Source organism: Perognathus longimembris, chromosome 17 (genome assembly GCF_023159225.1).
Source record: "Perognathus longimembris pacificus isolate PPM17 chromosome 17, ASM2315922v1, whole genome shotgun sequence".
Taxonomy (NCBI): domain Eukaryota; kingdom Metazoa; phylum Chordata; class Mammalia; order Rodentia; family Heteromyidae; genus Perognathus; species Perognathus longimembris.
Window position 1 is genome coordinate 26,134,266 of NC_063177.1, and position 15,064 is coordinate 26,149,329.

A 15,064-nucleotide genomic window follows, 5' to 3' on the forward strand; every position below is an offset into this window, starting at 1 on the left:
CTTTTATGTTTTCTGTCAACAAATTAAAAATTTAAAAGTTAACAGATATGTTTTTAACTCATGGAAAAATGTTACAGTAGCAAACTCCTTCCTGTAGAAAACAGTGATAAAATCAGTGACAGGAACCATAAAATTGGTAAGAGAACAAACAAACAGGTGAATCAGTAAGGAATTGAAGATTTAGATGAAACTAATGATTGGCTTAAATTAATTAGTGCTAATAGAACACTGCAGGTTTTAAAAACATACATGTAACATTACCAAGGTACATAGTATTCTGAGCCATAAAGCAAACAAATAATCCCATGTCATTGTGATAGCATGCTAACAATAATATCTGAAAAGTACTCAAATATTTGAAACTAAAGAAACACTTTAAATAACCAGTTTGTCAAAGTGGAAGTCTCTAGAAAACATTTACAATGGAGTGTAGTTGAAATTACAGCATATTGGTGTCTGTGGAATTCAAGGAAGTCTTAGAGGGAAATGTTTATTGATCCATTCTTACTCTGAAACTTGTTAAGAAATATGAAAGATGATCAAATGAACTTAAAACTAGAACAATAAAGCAGAGAATAAGATGGAGCAACAATTAATGCAATTAGAAAGAGAAAATTAAAATCATGAAATAAGTAACAGGAAAAGAAAAAATCTAGACATATTGATCAAGGAAAAAACCCAATTATCAGTATTTTGGCAGACAATGTTTACACCATGAACCATACATATTAAAAGGGATTAATTCCTTCAATTAGAGAAAATAGGTGCCAAAGAAGAAATTTAAAATCTTGTTTTTGGCTAGTCCTGGGGTTTGATTTCAGGGCCTAAGCACTGTCCCTGAGCTTCTTTAGTTCAAGGCTAGCATGCTACCACTTGAGCCACAGTTCGACTTCTGGCTTTTTTTTGTAGTTTAGTAGAGATAAGAGTCTCTCAGACTTTCCTACCTGGGCCAGCTTCAGACCATGATCCACAGATCTCAGCCTCCTAAGCTGCTACGAATACACATGTGAGCCTCCAATGCCCGGAGAAATATAAAATCTTAAGCATTAACAACTTAAATTAAAAAATTAATAGTTGCATTACTAAAAATGTGAAAAACAAAGTTTCAAATGCTTTAAAATGTAATTTTTAAAAATCATAGACATGACATTCTCACCTCTTGAGTTTTGTAGGCACGGTATAGGCACATGACGAACCTTTTATAAATTTCTTGAAACTTTACAAAGTGTATATGACACATAAACTAATTTCCTGTGTAGGCATGGGTTCTTTCCAAGGGTGCTTCATTTCATATATACAGCTATCCCTTCAGAATCCATATCTGAAACCCTCCTGGTCCCAGTCATTTTGGATAAGGGATAGTTAAACTGCAGTTAAAAAAATCCTTAAAACTGGGGCTGGGGAGATAGCCTAGTGGCAAGAGTGCCTGCCTCGGATACACGAGGCCCTAGGTTCGATTCCCCAGCACCACATATACAGAAAAACGGCCAGAAGCGGCGCTGTGGCTCAAGTGGTGGAGTGCTAGCCTTGAGCGGGAAGAAGCCAGGGACAGTGCTCAGGCCCTGAGTCCAAGGCCCAGGACTGGCCAAAAAAAAAAAAAAAAAAAAAAAAAAAATCCTTAAAAACAGGGCTGGAAATATGGCTTAGTGCGTTCTTGCCTTGCATACATGAAGCCCTGGGTTCAATTCCTCAGTACCACATATATAGAAAAGGCCAGAAGTGGCACTGTAGCTTAAGAGCTAGAGTGTTATCCTTGAGCAAAAAGAAGCCAGGGAGAGTGCACAGGCCTGGTCTCAAGCACCAAGACTGGCAAAAAAAAAAAAAATTCCTAAAAACAGGCTCATGAATTTTTTTTGGAAAATATGACATACTTTAAAACAATAGCAATCTTATGCCTTTTTTTTGAGTAGGAAATGACAGAATAACAAACATATCTTTAGATGACATTAATGTCCTGGACATTTCTGAAACTAGAAGGTCTCTCTCTTTCTCTTTCTCTCACTCTTTATCTCTTCCACCCTCTTCCCTTTCTCTCTCAGTCTGTCTTGGTCTTTCTTTCTCTTTGTCTTTTGTTTTTCTTTTTGACTAGCAAGTTTTGAACTGAGGGTTTAGAATGTGCTAGACAGGTACTTTAGCACTAAGTCCCATATAGAGTGCCACTCTGTTATTTTTGAAATAAGGCCTTGCATTTTAACAGTGAACTAGGACCTTGTTTTTTTGTCAATACTGACATAGTTTATAATAGAGTACAATTACATTTCCTGCCAGCTTGCCCTAGCTGAGATGACAGTCACCGACCATCACATATAGACCTTTCTGTTTTGATGGGGTCTTGTGTACTCCTCCTTCCCCATGGACTGCAAGCTCAGTCCTCTGCATCTCAGCTGCTAAAGTAGCTGTGATTACAGGTGTGAGCTTCTGGCCCTGAAAGTTTTTAGCCATAAAGGAATGATAAACAGTTGAGTAAATGAACATGTTAAATCTGATTTAAACATTTTACAATGTATACATACAGCTAAACATCAAGTTTACCCACTTGTATGTATAATTTCTCTGTTTTAAAGAATGACTTAAATTTTTAAGATTAATTTAAAAAAACATTATGTGGAAACAGATGCAGCTTGTACACTGACGACTGAGTTGTAGGGAAGTCCAGTGTTCTCTGAAAAATAACATTATCTTACAAGCCTTGATTAATATAATATTCACTTTTACACAGTATACTCCCTTTAGTTTTTAAAATGATGTACAAAGCATGTTTCCATTTAGTAGGTATCTTAAAATGCAAGGTAATACAGTGATGTCCCTGTCATACCCCTCTCTTCCCGAGACATGATCTCCCTTTCTCTCCCTTTCTCTCTCCCTGTCCCAAGCCTCCTAAAGACACCCTGCCTCACAGTACACAGGCCCTGTCCTCCTCCTCCTGATGCTTAGACTATCACTACTAGAGAAAAGGATGCACTGGAGCATCCCTACTGTCTTGGGAGCCAGACTAATCACAGCCTGAATTTGCATACAGAGTGAGTGGCTTTTAGCCTCCTCTATGGCTTTGGAAGTCTGGATCAGGGTTTTTCAAACTCCTTGCAGGGAAGAGCCTATTTCATTTATTTCCAATAGGCTGCAGACGGGCTGGGAATGTGGTTTAGTGGTAGAGGGCTTGCCTAGCATGCATGAAGAAGCCCTGGGTTCGATTTCTCAGCACCACATAAACAAACAAAAGCCAGAAGTGGTGCTTTTGGTAGAGTGCAAAGGAAGCCAGGGACAGTGCTCAGGCCCTGAGTTCAAGCCCTAGGATTGGCAAGCAAAACAAGTAGGCTGCAGATATATAACCTAATGCAATTCTTGGAAAATAAAATGAAAAAAACATCACAACTAAAACAGAAATCCCATATACAAGGTAAAATTACAGAGTGCTGTGAAAGATGACTGTTGTGAATTGCAAACAATTAACAAGCAATCCCCAGAATCTTGGAAACATTGTGAGTATATTATCATTTTAGTTGACACTCATAGCTATGACATCTTATCTAAATGAAGATCCTATATTATGGAATACTTTGTTGGAAGCTTCAATTAATATCATTCTAGAGTAGGAACAAATTAATACTTGAAGTTTTGGTGCCATTTGTCCCTATGTTGCCCAATTGATATGCTCATACGGTCCCCCTGCCTTGGCTTTGGTGTTTAGATGGGAACAGAGATGTGGGACAGAAGAATAGAGACGATTTTTAAACTGGAGAATTATTAAGTGGGGAGTCATTGAGTTTAGCATTCAGGTTTTATAAATGTAAAAAGGGAGCAGGTTTTAGTTTTTGATCAGACTTTACATTTTTTATTTTTATTTTTTCATGGTTCCTGGGGCTTGAACTTTGGGTCTGGTCTCTGTCCCTGAGCCTCACTTGAGCCATAGTGCTACTTATGGCTTTTCCTGAGTAGTTAATTGGAGATTAGAGTCTCATGGGCTTTCCTGCCTGGGCTGGCTTTGAATTTGATCTCAGCCTTCTTGGTAGCTAGGATCATAAGAGTGAGCCACTGGTGCCTATCTGGAAGAAGATATTTTATCTTAATGTTCTTATTTTGGAAATACTTTTTATAAGCTTGAAAATACTTTTTATAATTGTTTTATAATACTTTTATATTTTTTATTTAGTGTTTTAAAATATTATGATCGATTTCAATATTTCATCCATGCACATACTCATTTGTATTTTTATACCTTGCCTTTTATCTTCTAGGGATGCTTTTAGTCACAACAGACACCCTTGGGCATGACTTTCATGTTTTCCAAATTTTGACTCACCCTTGGTCCTCATCCCAAAGTGCTGTCCATCATCTGTATACTCTGCACAGGGGTGAAACAGAAGCTAAAGTAAGTAGTATTTTCCTAGTATCTATTTCTTTATGTGATGTGATAACTAACCTAGTGGGTCATTTATACCTAATTGAAACTTTATGATTTTGTTTTTTGCTAGTCCTGAGGCTTGAACTCTGGGCCTAGGTGCTATCCTGGAGTTCCTTTTGCTCAAGACTGAAATTCTACCACTTGAGCCACAGCTCTACTTTCATGTTTTTCATGATTTAATTGGAGATTAAATAGTCTCAAAGACTTTCTTGCCTGCCCTGCCTTCAAACCACAATTCTCAGATCTCAGCCTCCTGAGTAGCTACCATTACAGGCATGAGCCACTGGTGCTCAGCTGAAACTTTATGTTTATGAGAAAACATTATTCTTTGTAATGGAGTATGATAGCATATAACACTCATTTGACAAACATAAGAAAATAAGTTCTTGTAGCCTTACTGTTAAAAATTCAGCTAATTTGTTGTTAGTCATTCATTTTTTTTCTCCTACCCTATTTTTTTTTTTTTTTTGCCAGTCCTAGGACTTGGACTCAGGGCCTGAGCACTGTCCTTGGCTTCTTTTTGCTCATGGTTAGCACTCTGCCACTTGGGCCACAGCACCACTTTTGGCCATTTTCTGTATATGTGGTGCTGGGGAATTGAACCCAGGGCTTCATGTGTACGAGACAAGCACTCTTGCCACTAGGCCATATTCCCAGCCCATATTTTTTTTGCCCAGAAAAAATCCTTATGATTCAATGGATATCTGACCTCCTTATCCTTTACTAGGAATATTGATTCTACATACATGCACATACTTGTGTCTATAGCCACACATTTACACATACATAAATAATTCTCATAATAGATTTGGGTATATGATAAACTGGAGGCAATTTTCAATGACTAGTGAGAATTAATCATGAAGTTCTCTCACAATCACTACATTTAGTGGTTTCACATTGATAGTATGAAATTGTCCTCACTGATGATAAAAAAAATAGTAAATATAAGTTTACAGGGGTGGATAATTTTTTGCTCAGAGAGCTAGTTTTTAAACATGTATATAAACAACTTTGTAAATGTTCTTGATATCAGATGACACAGGTATACACACCTATATATATTATTAAATATTGCTTTAGTTACCATGGTGTTTTAAATGCATTTAATGTTCTGAATATCACATGCTAGATACTCTGAATTATCTTAGGAGCCTAAACTTAAGCAAATAGCTTTTATTTTATTTAAATTAAATTTTTATTGACAAGGTGATATACAGAGGGGATACAGTTATATAATAAGGTAGTGAGTACATTTCTTGTCATATTTATTACACACTCCCTTGTATTTCTTTCCCTTCCCTAGTTCAGGTAAGCATATATACAATATCCAGTGTACCAAAATCATATAAAATATTGCCTTATATATTCTTGGTAGAAATATTTGGTACTCCTAATGGTATTCCTATTTAACTGGTAGGCAAACAAAATGGAATGGTTTTGCTCTAGGTATACCTTGTAATTTCTAAGCATTAAACTTTAAGATGTGAGTACCTCACTTGATCATAAAATTCATCTTTGTAAGTTTCTACTGAAAGTGTTTTGAACTGATAAAATTCAATGCCAGTCATGAATTCCATATGGCACATGATCTATCTAGTCATCTTTGAGTACTTCAGAATCGTATTATTTTGAATTCTTCCAAGAATTTGAAGTGTACTTTAATCAAGCAAGGGAAAAAAAGTATGTGGATCTAATTATGTTGAATTAAGTTGTTTTGTGGTATTTGACTTGGGATATCCTCTGCATCTGACAGTAATTTTCCTCACAAAGCACACATGCATTACAAAACAGCCCTTGTTTCCACAGTAAGTATAAACTTCACAAGGATTTTGTTAGTATACTTCCATAATATCTTATTCAAGCAGAGTCAAGTCACTTTTTTTACATAGCATGCTAATTTTGGCATCTAGCACATTTGCTTTAGAAACATCTGTTTGTTAGATAAGTGTACATTTTTATCATATTTAAATAGTCCTATAAAATAGTATGATTAGTATCTTTGTCAAGGAGTAAGTAGTCTATTTCATAGCATTAGTTGATACTATTTAGAAATCATTTTAGATAATTTTTAATATGAGACTGTCTCATACTGCCCAGTCATGCTTATACTGTTATCCAAATTGAACTCTGTGTGTGCATGCGCATCTGTGTATGTGCTAGTACTGCAGCTTGAACTGGGTACTCTTAGCTTTTTTTTTTCTTCTTCTTTTTGATAAAGGAGCCATAGCTGGGACTGTTGTTTTTTGTATCTTGCTTTTGAGGTTAGTCAGAGATAAGAATCTCATGGACTTTCCTTACAGAGTAACTGTGATCCTCCAATCTCATCCTCTTGAATAGCTAGGATTACAGGAGTGAGCCTCCAGTGCTTGGCTTGTCTTTATTTTTCAAAACTTCAAAACCCTGTGCATGCCCTCTGTCTCCTCCCTTCAAATACTAAACTGCCACAGTGAATCCTAAACTGTCAATATCAGGACTTCTACTTTTGTCCAAATAGAATACGAGTGACTGGAATCGAAACAATTAAATACTTCATAGTGACTTTTCTAGGCACTCATGTTATTATATGTTCAAGGATGGTTATCCTGAGAGATGGAAAACAAATGAGAAGAGGCCTATTATTTTTCAGGCTTAAGGCCTTCATTTTGTTTTTATTTCATAGTACAGGAAGGGGGAATTTAGGGAGATCTTGGTAGTATCCCTGAGTTAATAAGGCACTGCAAAAAGTGTGGGATCCCAAGGCCATAGATTGTGAGAACATAGTACAAGACATATGAAAGCTGAAGTTAGAGAGAATCCAAGAGTTTTGACAGGGAATATTTGACAATGGGGAAGGAACCATCTTTATTTAGAAAGGTTATACTCTATTCAAAATAGATATGATTATCTGTGTAGAAAATATGACTCTATAAAAAAGAAATGAAAATTTGAAATGTGACTGCACTGGTAGAGTTCCTACAGTGAGTGGAAAAAGCCAAGCAAAAACAGGAGCTCTGAGTTCAATCCATGGAACTGGCAAAAAATAAATGATAAAAGTAAATAAATAAATGAATGAATGAAAGTAAATGAATGAATGAATGAAATGGTTATCATATAGTGGCAAGTGACAAAAACAAGATGCAAAATGTCATAGGATAGCCAGGCCTTGGTGTCTCAGGCCTATAATCCTAGCTATTGAGGGAGGTTGAGCTCTGAGGATCATTGTTGGAATCCAGCCTAGGCAGGAAAGTCTGTGAAACTATCATCTCCAATTAATCACCAAAAAAGCCAGAAGTTGTACTGTAGAGTGCTAGCCTTGAGCAAAAGGAGCTTAGGGACTGTGCCCAGGCCCCAGATTTGAAGTCCTTGGACCAGCAAAAAAAAAAAAAAAAAAAAGTTATATGATGACAAGCTTTTTTTTTTAAAGTTTTTATTATAAAACTGATGTACAGAGAGGTTACAGTTTCACACGTTAGGCATTGGATACATTTCTTGTACTGTTTGTTACCTTGTCCCTCATACCCCCCTCCCTCCCCCCTTTCCCTCCCCCCCCCCCCCCCGGAGGTGTTCAGTTCACTTACACCAAACAGTTTTGCAAGTATTGCTTTTGTAGTTGTTTCTCTTTTCTTACCCTGTGTCTCTCAAATTTGGTATTCCCTTTCAATTTCCTACTTCCAATACCAGTAAACACGGTTTCCAATATACTCAGATAAGATGACAAAGATAGTGTAGGTACAACCACAGGAATGTGATACAAGAACATCATCAATAATAGAAGCTACAGATACACATAGGACGTTGAAGGTAGTTACAACTGTGATATAACAGTTGTTTCCAAAACATGGAGTTCATTTCACTTAGCATCATCTTATGTGTTCATAAGGGTATAGCTATTGGGCCTTGTGATGCTCTGCTATGACTTGCCTAAACCTGTACTAATTTTTCCCAATAAGGGAGACCATAGAGTCCATGTTTCTTTGGGTCTGGCTCACTTCACTTAGTATAACTTTTTCCAAGTCCTTCCATTTCCTTACAAATGGAACAATGTCATTCTTTCTGATAGAGGCATAAAATTCCATTGTGCATATGTACCACATTTTCCTGATCCATTCGTCTACTGAGGGGCATCTGGGTTGGTTCCAGATTCTCGCTATGACAAATTGTGCTGCGATGAACACAAGCTTTTTTTTTTTTTTTTTTTAAGAAAGGAAATGTGGAAATGAGTGTAATAGTAGATCAATACAGAAGTATCAGTTGGAATTTTTTATATTAGCACATACAATCTTAAATATATTGAAAAATAAGAACGCTGTAGCACCATAGGCAAAAGCATTCTAATTATTAAATAAAGACCCAAAGAAATGAGGAGTTGAACTGTCACCTTGTGAATAATGTTATATCATTTCTGTTTAAATTTATCTGTGAATTCAGTATAATCTCTGTCAAATTCCCAGGAGGAACTAAACATAGAAATTAACAAGCTGTGTTTAAAATTCATTTGAAAATACATAGGACTTAAAAAAATACAAACAAAGTTGAAGGGTGCATCTACATGATTATCAGTTAAATCCACTTTATGAGTAGTGAGTTCTGCATATAGACAGTTGACTTTTGACAAGACCAAGTAAGGGAAAGTTAGTCATCTCAACAGGTTTACACAAAGTTGATATTACAAACCATAATGACATAGATTTTATAAAGAAATATAACTTGCTTTGGGTTAGGCACAGATTTTTGAAAATATAACACTAATAGGAAATTTATTAAAACAAATTTATAGATTATAGTTTATCAAAATGAAACACAATTTTGTTATTGAAAGAAACCATTAAGAGGAACAAAACACATAATTGTTTTATGTCCAGACTTGCCTTTTTATTGTGGCATTTTAATTGTTATTATACAAGTGATGTACCGAAGGGTTACAGTTATATATTAGATAATAAGTACATTTCTTTTTTTCCCCTCTCTCTTTCTTTCCCCCTTCTTTCCTTTTTTTTCTTTCCTTTTGTCAGTTGTGATACTTGATCTCAAGGTCTGGGCACTGTCCCTGAGCTTTGTCTGCTCAAGGCCTAATGCATTAACCACTTTGAACCACAGCACCACTTCCAGTTTTCTGGTGGTTAATTGGAGATAAGAGTCTCACTCACTTTCCTCCCGTAGCGGGCTTTGAACTGCTCAGCTCTTCTGCAGTTTGGTATTAGAAGCCATTCCTAAAAGTTCTGCCTATATTATTTCTATAGCACTGTCCCTCAGCTTTTGTGCTCAAGGCTAGTGCTGTACTACTTTGAGTCACAGTGCCACTTCTGGTGGCTAATTGGAGATAGGAGTTTCATGGACTTTCCTGCCCAGGCTCTCTTCAAACTATGATCCTCAGATCTCAGCCTCCTGAGTAGCTAGGATTACAGGCATGAGTTACCAGCACCTCACTCAAGAGTACATTTCTTTTTGGACAGTGTCACCCCTTCCCTCATTCTCTCCCAATTTTCCCTTCCAATCCATTGCCACTAGTTGTATTGCTGCATTTGTTTACCCTATGCTCTCCATTTCTGTGTCCCCTGTACCCTTCCAAAGATAAATAAATGAACAAACGAGAAAGTACAGTACAAAAACAACAAAGAAAAAAGCCCTCTTGTTTCAGTTTCCTTAAGTTCATTTAGACAAATATTATTTAAATGATCAATGGTACATAGATATTGGGGCTTTGAGAACTCTTGTACCTTTTAGAACTTAACCTTTCAAAGCTCTTAAGAGTCGATGAGTAGAGTGACTGAATTTCTCATATCTTATTTATTGTTTTGGGCATTGTAAAATAGTATATCCCTTCTGTAAACATGCTTGGTATTTCTTCAAATTTTAATGATATTTAGCTGTGCAAGGAGGAGTCATTGTGACATTTCCATACATACATACATATAATGTGTGGAAAATTTAATATTAACTATAAGACTCAACAGTTTTAGTCCTTAATCTTGGATTATATACAACAAAATGTCATGCTATTTGTGATGATGTTAAAAACTGATTAATAGGGCTGGGGATATAGCCTAGTGGCAAGAGTGCCTGCCTCGGATACACGAGGCCCTAGGTTCGATTCCCCAGCACCATATATACAGAAAACGGCCAGAAGCGGCGCTGTGGCTCAGGTGGTGGAGTGCTAGCCTTGAGCGGGAAGAAGCCAGGGACAGTGCTCAGGCCCTGAGTCCAAGGCCCAGGACTGGCCAAAAAAACAACAAAAAAAAACTGATTAATATTTTTTTGTGGCTTCTATTGCAAATTGCTATGAACTTTGAGGCATAAAATAGTAGAAATTCACTGCACCTTTGTGGGAGGTTCCAAATAGAACCTGTTTTCAGCCTTTTCCAACTTTTAGTGGATGTCAGCATTTCTTGTCTTGCAGCTACCTCATCCATTCTGTCTCTGCAGTCATTTTGCATCCTCCTCATTTGTGTTTGCTCCCTTTTGTATTTTTAATAGGATATATATGATTGCTGTTGGCATCAACATTAGATCATTGAGAATAAGCATCTCCTTTCAGGATCTGTTACTTAAGTACATATTTTTCCTAGAAAGATATGGATGTCTCTTTTGGAGGCTATCATTTCAATCACTTTGTTTCATTTCCCCTAGGATTCATATTCATGCATGTCTAAAGTATTTTTAGTTAATACTAACATTTTAAAACTATCAACCTATGATAACATCAACTCAGGTCTTTCTTGAACATAGCTGCCATGACCTCAAAGTCCCAGTCTCATCTTGAGAATTATTATTATTTTTTTTTGCCAGTCCTGGGGCTTGGACTCAGGGCCTGAACACTGACTGTCCCTTGGCTTCTTTTCACTTTGCCAGTTAAGCCACAGTGCCACTTCCGGCCTTTTCTATATATGTGGTGCTGAGGAATCAAACCCAGGGCTTCATGTGTACGAGGCAAGCACTCTTGCCACTAGGCCATATTCCCAGCCCTTGAGAATTATTCAAGCCAGTTATATTGTAGTCAACTTGTGACAAAATTACTTTTCATCTGTCCTATGAAACTACAACAAAATGTTCTTCCACTAAAATGTAATAGTAAAAAATTCATAGTATAGACTTTTTTGTTTTTGTTTTTGTTTTTTTTTTTTTGGCCAGTCCTGGGCCTTGGACTCAGGGCCTGAGCACTGTCCCTGGCTTCTTCCCGCTCAAGGCTAGCACTCTGCCACTTGAGCCACGGCGCCGCTTCTGGCCGTTTTCTGTATATGTGGTGCTGGGGAATCAAACCTAGGGCCTCGTGTATCCGAGGCAGGCACGCTTGCCACTAGGCTATATCCCCAGCCCATAGACTTTTTAAAGGGAGAAGTTTGAGAAAAGAGAGTTATTGGTCCAGAGCAAATGTAAAATCTAGCAAGATGGATGTGAATAAGGGTCAAGAATTGTTTCCTTTGTGGCTAGAGGTTTAGCTCCATTTTTTTTTTTTGAGGGGCGGTGGGTGGGGCGAGAGTCTTGGCTCTGTTCTTCTTGCCTAGATGCTCACATCCCTGCCCTTAGAATCATCTGTTTTATTGAACAAAATCACCCATGGTCAATTCATCAATACATAGGTAAATAGGTATATTAATCCACTGCCATAGTTTGCCTAATTCTGGGTTAATGTAGGGTCAGTGTCTTTCCATTACTTTCCTGTGCTGAATGCTCCTTACTTGAGACATCCTTGAGAGTTGTGGGGTTATACATCTAGGTGGCTCAGTGGATACCAACTTATTTTCTTAGCTGCGACATCAGTGATCCAGGCCTAGATATTTAAAATGAATTCTGCCAATCAAGAGCCTGTTAAACTAGTCAATGGAGAGGGAGATAACACAGAGATAAAACTCAGTGTGCTAGTAGAGCTGTCCTGTTTTCGTTTGATTCACAGTTCCCATTTGGACCTTCCCCAACTTGTTCATCTTCAGGTTGACCTATCCCATAGTGGATCTATGCTCTCAAAGGACCCCATGTGTTGTTGATTAAGACAGTAGTAGGGTACTAGCTGCCTTCTACAAAAGTAAGTAGTGTACTTGGTTGTTGTATCAGGCAGGTGGCGATGTTGTACTGAGATAACACCTCTAAGTACTTCAGCAGCCATTAATTTTTCATCTAAATAGTTCTCTCCTGGGATTCAGTGTTGCTTATGTTACATAAAATGAAAAGGAACTAGAAGCCTGGAAGGTGGTCCATTGCAAATTGGTCTCACTGTCACTAGTAAATATGACTGAGGTGCCCTGGGAACCTTACAAGCATTTATACTTATACATGCATGTAAGACATTAGTTTTGTAGTATATATCAACATAAGCTACAATGAAGTGAAAGGAAGAGTCCCACATTTTTACAAGATTTTCAGCACATTTCCCCTATGAACACATTCTATAATGTATTTAGTGTTAGGATTATTTTTTGTTCCAGTGGTAACCACTGTGCCATAACATTACCCCCTAACTGGGTGAGAAGAGGTTAAACTTGTAGATATGGTCAGAGGCAGCTGAAAGTTTTGGCCTCTCCTCCCCACCCCCCCAATGTAACCTTAGATCCATGACCGAATCACTCACCCAGGTATAGTAGTGCTACTTTCCAGCAACTAGTGTATGTTCGGCTATTCTTTGTCTAAGGAAACCTATTTTCTCCATCATTGCCATATTTCACCCTGTAGTTCTGGGTATGTCTGGTTATCTTCTCTGCTCATCTCTTGTCAAGGTGAGACAGGCTATAGCAAGGCCAAGTTCTATTAGAAGTACTAGCTTTGAGCAATTAATAGTAGCAGAGATTCACATTCACTGTTTTGTTTAAAATCATATGTGTAGATCGTATATTTACCACAGTCTGCTAAATACTGAACAGTTCTCTCATGTTGCCCTTTATTTATTTATTTTTCATCTTGAGTTGTGGCTTTTAAAGAAGTGGTCCATTTTTTCTAAGTTCCTCCAAATCATGGCATAACACTATGTAGAGTCTTTATGAGTTTAATGACTATCAAGTCATATAATAATTTCCTTTGTGTAATTTCTTCCTGGTATTGATGGTTTGCATATTCTTGTCTTTATTTTTTTTAATTTTTTTTATTTTTTGCCTAGTGCTGGGCCTTGGACTCAGGACCTGAGCACTGTCCCTGGCTTCTTGCTCAAGGCTAGCACTCTGCCACTTGAGCCACAGCGCCACTTCTGGCCGTTTTCTGTATATGTGGTGCTGGGGAATCGAACCCAGGGCCTCATGTATACAAGGCAAGCACTCTTGCCACTAGGCCATATCCCCAGCCCCTTGTCTTTATTTTTTAATCTTGATCGAGACTTAACCTTTTTTTTCTTTGTTTTGTTTTGGCATCTGAGTCTTGCTATGTAGAATCTTACTATTTACTATAATGGGCAACTATTAAAATACGAAAACATCCTTGAGTATTCATATCTCCAACTTTAGAAATAGAATAGCTAAAATTCAAAGCTTTATCTCTATTATGTTGAAATCATTTTTCCTTCAGACATTCCTACTTGTTTTTCTGTTCTCTCCTTTTTTATTTAATTGCCTCTTCAGTACTATCTTCTTTTGTAGTCCTTCCTTGATTTGTTCACACATATCACATTAAGACAAAAGAACTACTTACAAAAATAGATTCTTATTTTAAGCCTTAATAAAAGCTTACTCAGAATAAAAATTGCGAATGAACGTCTCCAGGCATTCTGATTTCTTCATGCACTTTAAAAACTGTTTGCAAGGAAAACTTTATAATACTGTTGTTAGTTCTGAAGAATACTTTGAACTTTGTATCTTACATACCAATATTTCTTTTTCAGTAATACAACACTAACTCACAGCTAAAGTGTTTGTGATATGCTACATGCTAATTATGTTTGCTTTGTACATAATAAGTCATTTAGTCGTCACCAAATTCTTTATGTGACACTAAAGTTTAGATGATTTGATCTTCATTGGAATTTTTGTTCAGTTTTTTTTCTTAATGCTAGTCCTAGGACTTGAACTCAGGGACTGGTGTTGTCCCTGAGCTTTTTTTTTTTTTTTTTTTTGACCACATAAGCAAAACTTCCACTTTTGGCCTTTTTTTTTTTTTTTTTGCCAGTCTTGGGTCTTGGACTCAGGGCCTGAGCACTGTCCCTGGCTTCTTTTTGCTCAAGACTAGCACTCTGCCACTTGAGCCACAGTGTCACTTCTGGCTGTTTTCTGTATATGTGGTGCTGGGGAATTGAACCCTGGGTTTCATGTGTATGAGTCAAGCACTCTTGCCACTAGGCCATTTTCCCAGCCCCTCCACTTCTGGCTTTTTAATCAGTTAATTGGAGATAAGAGGCTCATAGATTGATGACCATCAGATCTCAGCCTCCTGAGTAGCCAGGATTCCAGGTGTGAATCACTGGTACCCAGCCAGAATGTTTTTTTCTTGATCCTTTGAAGAAAGCATAAAAGAGGAGCAGGCTTGCTAGGTCTTCATCATACTGCCATTTTCCCCTTGTACTGCTTTGGAGCCTTTCTCTGTTTTCAGGTTGATAATTTCAGGTGATTTTTAAAAATTCTGAAACAGAAGTTTGCAAATCATATAGCAGACTTTATTTATGAAGCAAATAAATTAACATGAAAAATTGATTCCAAGCTAACTTTTACTACTATTAATCTAATTACAATTGTTGAGATAACTGTTGATTCGTTAATGGTTAATTTT

At 37.2% G+C, this 15,064-nt stretch overlaps 1 protein-coding gene across 3 annotated transcripts in view; it reads left to right on the plus strand.

Moving 5' to 3' along the window:
• Bcas3 (BCAS3 microtubule associated cell migration factor) overlaps nucleotides 1-15,064 on the plus strand; it is a 518,556-nt gene that overhangs the window by 141,878 nt on the left and 361,614 nt on the right. For all 3 annotated transcript variants that reach the window (XM_048366643.1, XM_048366642.1, XM_048366644.1), the window contains exon 14: nucleotides 4,236-4,369. In XM_048366643.1, the coding sequence (XP_048222600.1) occupies nucleotides 4,236-4,369 (134 nt within the window). The remainder of the gene's footprint in view (nucleotides 1-4,235; nucleotides 4,370-15,064) is intronic.